Source organism: Penaeus chinensis, chromosome 33, assembly GCF_019202785.1.
Source record: "Penaeus chinensis breed Huanghai No. 1 chromosome 33, ASM1920278v2, whole genome shotgun sequence".
In the NCBI taxonomy this organism is placed as follows: domain Eukaryota; kingdom Metazoa; phylum Arthropoda; class Malacostraca; order Decapoda; family Penaeidae; genus Penaeus; species Penaeus chinensis.
This window is the reverse complement of record NC_061851.1, coordinates 22084048-22091547: the sequence shown is the minus strand read 5'-3', so window position 1 is coordinate 22091547 and position 7500 is coordinate 22084048. Positions and strand designations below refer to the sequence as shown.

The 7500-nt window shown below is 34.7% G+C and overlaps 1 protein-coding gene across 5 annotated transcripts in view; it reads right to left on the bottom strand.

The window, feature by feature from the left end:
* Positions 1-7500, bottom strand: part of LOC125042953 (large proline-rich protein BAG6-like) — a 46884-nt gene that overhangs the window by 6328 nt on the left and 33056 nt on the right. For 4 of the 5 annotated variants that reach the window (XM_047638789.1, XM_047638791.1, XM_047638790.1 and 1 more), the window contains exons 14-17: positions 2242-2295; positions 790-1062; positions 518-679; positions 128-322 (exon numbers count right to left, since the gene is read on the bottom strand). In XM_047638789.1, the coding sequence (XP_047494745.1) occupies positions 128-322; positions 518-679; positions 790-1062; positions 2242-2295 (684 nt within the window). The remainder of the gene's footprint in view (positions 1-127; positions 323-517; positions 680-789; positions 1063-2241; positions 2296-7500) is intronic. The other variant, XM_047638793.1, reaches the window with a different exon arrangement.

Here is a 7500-nt window from a genome sequence, read left to right as displayed (position 1 = left end):
TAAACAAACAGAAAGAGAAAGATGAGACAATGTTCTCAACATTAATGTATTTTCCATAAAAAAATATATATATATATATTCTAACACACACAAACTTAAAATACCATAACTTAAGGAACACACTTACTGCAGTCAATACAAGATGTGGGTGGAGGTCATGGATGACACTGTCTATGGCACGGTCGAGATTCTCCTCTGTGGGTTGGTTTCCCTTTAACGCCCTCTCCCTTACAAACTCTTGCAAGGGTGTACGCAATTGATTTGCTGTTGTTGCTCTTCCAAAGAACAACTGAACAAGATCTCCTATTGACAGCGACATTGCCTATTTGATATTTGAAAGAAAGAGGAACTTACACTTTGTTCATACATGAGTACATATGGAAGAGTGGGGGAAAAAAGACATACTGGGTTTCTATCAAGGATATCAACTTGTGACTCAAATTCAATGAAAACCAAAAGAAAAATAATATCAGAATTTATTTCTAAGGACTGGTACCTATAGTATCCTCTAACTTACCACAGTGTTGAACAACTGATAAAAGAGAGAATCTTCATCCCCTTCGCTAAACATCCCACCATCAAAGGGTTGCAGGAATTCATGAAGCGATGCACCTGACTGTTGACTGCTGCTACCACTCCCTTCAGTATTCAGTGAACCAGAGACTTGACTCATGACACCCTATCATGAAAAAGAATATAAAAGATGAGGAAACTAATATTCATATCTAATCAGATGGTTACAATGTGTGAATATTTCTATATATATTTTTTCTCCTGTGTCTGACTTACTTGGACTAACTGGGCAAACATCTGGTCACTGATCTGAGGTTCACCACCATCAGCAGCAGAGGACTGTGATTGCTGCTGCTGCTGCTGTTGTTGCTGTTGCTGTTGCTGTTGCTGTTGCTGCTGCTGTTGCTGTGTAGCGGAGCCCTGCCTGGCACCAAATGCCTCTGCCATTAGACTGGCAAAGAATGCCAGAGGATCAGAGGATGAAGCAGTAGGTGAAATGCCCACTTGCGGTCGAGTCTGACTGTTCTCACTTGCTCCACTCTCTTGGGCCTGTCAATGGCAGAGAGCAAATCAAACAAACTGAACATCACATATAGATCATACCACGGAGAAGCACAGTCTTTTGACATTCAATCAAAACTGTAATACAAATATCACTGACAATCACTTAAAATGTAATTACATAATTATATAATACATAATCATCACTCAGTGAGCCTTACAGTAATAAAAATCTTCTGCAACCAGTCATTATCATTACTGAACCAAAAATTCTATGAAGGCATTGATCAGAAGAAGCTTAAGATAATGCAACTATAAATCAGTGTCTTATCTGTAGGTTTGCAATTTAAGTGAAAAAAAAAAAAAAGCCAACTCAATGTTTTGCATATTTGTCTTATGTTTTGTAAAATCTTTTATTGAGAAAGCTTACAAAGATAAATTTGCTGTTTTAATGACCATGCCTTGTGATGCTTACTAATAAAACTGCAATTTTAAACTTCAACTCTCACGTTTAGCAGCTAGCCTCAGAAAAAAAGGTATTTAGGGATAACTGACAATAAACTTTTACAATAATAATCACTAGTAACAAATACAGTCTAACATATGAAATACAGTCTAACATATGAAACGACACAGTGGGATTATTTTCAAAGAAAGAATGTAGCCAATAAACATCTTGTAAAGAATTAGGATCATAACTAAAAATGATACATTAAACAAGTTTCCAGCACAAACTTAACTTTAAGATTAACATTCAAATAACAGTTGTACAGCGATTTCCCGAGTAGACATTAAGCATTAAGCAACTGAAGTATCTGACGTTACATCATGTCACTAGTTGCTCTCTTGCAATTGCAATGTTTCTGTTCCTGGGCCTAGTTTCAGCAAAGCCCCTACATTTTTATCATCACATCAATGAAAAGCTAATTTCTTTTTATGCTCTTCCTCTAAAGGAATTCCCTTAAATACAAAACAATATCAGAATTTGCATATTTCATAATCAAAAACTTAGGACGCTCAAATACCTTCCAATACGTACACAATCCCATTTCCTAGTTCGAAAAAATCTCCTGCCCAGATGAACCATTTCCTATTCTAAATTTACCACAGAAAATACCTCGTTAAGACTTAGGTGTTAGTGACCTCTTTAATTCTTTTCCTTTTTCTCTTTTTCAATATCCTTTTCCTCTAAATTACTCAATGAATTTTGAATCCACTTTAACCTACCCTGTTGCTTGATGCTGTCCTTCTCTGCTGGGCTTGACTGCTGCCAACTTGGGTCTGGTGAGAGGAAAAAAGCCAATGATGGCTAAGTGTACTTCCAGGCTAATTTTGATGGGCAGCCAACATAATTTTACACATCAATAATTCCCAGAAATATGCAATAGTCATGCACAGAAGCAATATATCTTTGCCATCTGTTATCAGTGTTCTGTTTGCTCGTTTTTCTCCATTTTCTATCTAGCTTTTTCGATTCTTGTTAGATACTGTAGTAATTCAGTATTTTCCAATAGCAAGAAACCAAACTTTACCTCTGAACAAAGAGCATTGTTTGTCATTAATATCCAGCTACAAAAAAAACAAACCCAGGACAGCTTTCAAAAAGAAACACCAGAGAGATAGGACAGTGTCCACCCAACAGATAATGTAGAGTGGAGAATGTAAAATTTGTCAGGATTACAAGCACAGAGGAACCACTTTGGGGTTTGGCTCTTGAAAGTCATGACTAAAAAAGTAGTGAAGTGAAACCAAAGGTATGTTCTCCTTCCTCCTTTTTCTCTCTTAAGTGAGGCTGGATTTGCAGTTGTTGCTATCCATGTCAAGAGGAATTCAACAGAAAAGCAAAGCAATGCAATGAAATGTTAGCTGGGACCCAGACTGTTAAATCAACCCCATGTCAATGGGAAAATTGTTGTTTTTGCCATAGTACTGTTTTGTGTAATGTCTCTGCATATAGATAGCTCTTAAAAGTGCTTAGCCACAAAGGAGTCAATTAGTAGACCTTGTGACCTCATCCAAAATCACCATTCCTTGAGTTTGAAAGAAATGTTCTTTTTATTAATGCTATCAATATAAATGCTGTTATTATTGCCAGACATGATTATCAGAATGACATGACATTACTAACAGCAATATAAGATAACAGATAATATTTTTGAAAATGAAGGTAGAGGATAAAGAGGTGATATGGGTAGTACTCATAATTGGGTCATTGGTGATTTAGTACTTGTGGAGTCATGTGTGTATAAAGACAATTAATAAACTAAACCCAGTGGGTATAGCATGTACAGTTGCTGAATTATATTTCTGTACACTTGCTCTGTTCCAGTTTTGTAAATCTGGCAACAACATCGATGTAAACAGAGTAAATAGTATTTTTATGAATGAGGCAAAAAAAACAAAAAAACAAGCTATTTGTATCAGCATCTTTTTAAGGAAACTAGGTAAACCCTTTCAATCTTTTGTTTTCTTATTATTATTGACTGGAGTAGGATATTTTATAAAATGCGATTTCCTGGAATTGTTTGTTTGTCAACATGGCAACACCTATGGAGGTGAGGCAGTATGTATATAGATGCTTTATCATTGATTTGTGTGTTGTGTGTGTGTGTGTGTGTGTGTGTGTGTGTGTGTGTGTGTGTGTGTGTGTGTGTGTGTGTGTGTGTGTGTGTGTGTGTGTGTGTGAAATGCTGTGCTCATTCTTTATTTTTTATTATTTTTTTTAATTATTATTTTTTGTTTTGTTTTATGTGTGTGAAATCTCTGCACATAGATGGCTCTGCAAGTGGTTAGCCACAAAGGATTCAATTAGTAGACCTTGTGACCTTACCGGATTTCACCTTAAATTGGCAGAAAACACGTTTTATTTACTAATGCTATGAATATTGATGGTATTATTTTTATTATAGACATTATAATTACTATAATGTTATAGACATTAGTGACAGCAATACAAGATGATGTAAAATATTTAAGGAAATAAAGGAAAAGAGTAAACAGGCGAGACAGACAGTACTAATAATTGGCTCATTGGTGACTTAGTACAAGTGTAGCCATTTATGTGTAAAAAAACAATTAACCCATTGCTTCCGGGGAAAATTAATTAATAAAATGGGGAAAATGCGGTGCTAATTTTTATCATTTTTTTTATCATGTCTCTACACATAGATGGCTCTGCCTTACCCGATTTAACCTTTACTTGAATTGTCGGGAAAATTTATTTTTTACTAGTGCTATGAATATCGATGCTGTTATTTTTATTATAAACATTATAATTACTATAATGTAATAAATAGTACTAATAGCAAAATAAGGTAACGTAAAATATTTTCGTAAATTAAAGAAAAGGGTAAACGGGCAAGACAGGCGTAATTGGCTCATTGGTGATTTAGTACAAGTGTAGCCATCTATGTGTAAAAACAATTAAACAAGTAAACTCACAGTGGCATGGCATGGATACGTGACATGCCCATCGCAAATGGGTTAATAAAGTAAACTCACAGTGGGCATGCCATGCCTGGTGGCATTGGGTTAATACTTGGTGATGAGTAACAAAACATCATGTATAATTTTTTTCTAATGCTAAAATCTCACAATAGTTTTCACTATATATTCCATAAGTCATGGCATTTCTCTGATGAGTCTTATCCACATTTGAACAACCAAGTGAAAAAATTGACATTTGTTGTTTCAACTAGAGAAATTACTAGCTGGGTGGTTTCAAAGAGGATGAATATCAAAAGTCTAAGAACTTACTACCAGTATATGAACTTTATAATATCTAATATCTTGAAAAGAAATCTTGCTCACTCTGATGAAATGGGCATTTCATCTCATACTTTTATTTCATACTTTTATTTGTTATCTATTCAATCTTTCTTTCCATTTGTTTGTCACTGCACATCTGTTTACAATATATGCATAGGTGTAGATAAGAATGGCATACTTATGCTCTGTCACAAAAAGCTTTCATATATTATTCTCATAGGTTTTTGAATTGATAAAATGACTTTTTTCATCAGATCCAAACAATGATTCAATAAACAGAAAATATGTTATGTCATAATTTTAGAACTGAACACAAAACTCTGTGTCCATGTGAATGTGTGCTGATGAACTGAAGTTGTTAAACATTTTATTTAGAATTTAGAATATTATAGTTAATACACATTTTGAACCCCCTAACATGAAGTTGACAGAAAAAAATATCTATACATAAATATATACATATAAAAAAGTAATATATATATATAAATAATTGTGTGTGTAAATGCATATATATATATATATATATATATATATATATATATATATATATATATATATATATATATATACACCTATATATCTCTATATATACATATATATATGTTATACACATACACACACACTATACATGTATAGTTTTTATTCACTGCTGGGGGATTCAGTAAATTGAATATTTGGTAGGATGCTTATTGATTTTGAAGATATTTTTTCTTTCGTTTTATTTGTAAAAAAGAAAAACGGAATAACTGGAGAAAAGAAAAACCAATACTGGGGGGTTGTCATACTTATCAAAAGAACAATTTATCGATTTTTAAAACCTTGTCTGATTCCCGGAGCTAAGATGATGTGTTTATGTGAGGTCTCAGTTTCCTCACTAAAACTTTCCATTCCCTTTTAGCATGATTTGTTAGTTATTGGGGGGTTCTTTCATTAGCCATTTCCCAAACATTGACAATATTTACTCAAACATTTTTTATTGGGTTTAAGTCACATGCTTTGCTTGGCCGAGGATGGACTTCCATGTGCTTTTGGTCATCAAACCATTTCGTAACTGTCCTTGATGTGTGCATTGGCCAGTTATCCTGCATACATATGGTTGTTTCTGGGAAGAGCCAAAGGATATGTGCTGACGGGAGGAGTATATCTTCTAACAATTTCAAAATATTTGTCTAAACCAATTCTCCCTTCTTTTATGGCAAGTTCACCAACAACATGCATGAAAATCCACCGCACTTATTATTGGTCATGTGGCCATTTCACAGATATGTTGTCTGTCACATCTTAAAAGTAAATAATGATAGATATTCAGAACACAAAAACTGAGGTATAGGGCACTAACATGTACAGACATACATTTATCAAAATTTTAACTATATGAACAAATTAAAAAAGGATAATGATATTTACAACTGTTATTTCTCATCCAGCAATGGAGCTTCCCATGTACTCTTCACATACTGCTAGGAGAACTGGAGGTAATGTTGCCCATGTCGTTTATTCAGCCTCTCTTTGATAACGTTCTGTGAGGTGTAGGTCTTTATATGAACTTTAACTACATTGATGAAGGGGCATCCAGAACAAGGGTGGTTGTTCAGCGTGCCCTCCTCCTCCCACCTCATTTATCTGTATACCATCAAGTGGGAGATAGTCAGCTCTCTAGTTATTTCACTGGGAGAGATATTACTTTCCCTCAACCCAATGATGCAGCCTTGCATCCATCTTGAAAAAAGGTGTCAGCTTAGCAGTCTCATTTTCACCACGGATTTCCCATATGCCATTATGATGTCATATACCATCAGACATATTTTTTCGTGTTTAGCATATATTAGGATTTGCCACAAAATTAATATTTAGGAATTTATGAAGTTGCATTATCATAACGAGTATCAATATACGATTTCATGACTTTTAATTTCTAGACGGTTCCTCTTTCTTCAAACTGCTCAAGCTCTGGGTGAACAAACAAGCATTTAGATGACTTTTCACACACCAAATAAGTACTTCTATCATAGCCATATTAATATTAACCCAATTGCCCCATATGGCAAGAATACATGCCATGCCCCATGTAATACAAGAATAATTATTGTATTTATGCATAGATGGCTCTACAAGTGTTTAGTCACCAAGGAGTCAGTTATTAGTCCTACCTATCTCACCTACTTACCCTTTTCCTCAACTTTTGGAAAGGGTCTTGTGCATTATTTAATTATCTTAAATGTTATCGAGATTATAACAGCAATTTAATAATCATAACATCAATAACAATAATAACAGTATCAATATCAACTGAATTTAAAAAGACAAACACATTTTTTTGCCAATTCAAGGAATGGGGAAATCAGAATTGGTCACTAAGGTTACTGATAGAGTGCTTGCCAGCTGAGCATGTGGAGCCATCTGTATGTTACAAAAAGAATTATAAATAATGTACAGCTTCTCATCACCAAATATTGACTTCATATTTCTATAAACTCACACTCACTGTGCTTTTGCGTTCAGCTAATGTTCTATGTAAAAGGATTTAGATGCCTCTGATACATTGGTTATGACTGGTTGGGCCATGATAGTGGTTATGACAGCTTGACTCTTTATCACGGAAGAGTACAACACAGTGATGGGAACACACAAGACGAGTCTTAGGGTAAGCACTGAGTGCGGGGTCACAGGTCCGCCGAGCAGCCATGTGGGGGGGGCGGAAGGCTGGTGATATAATCT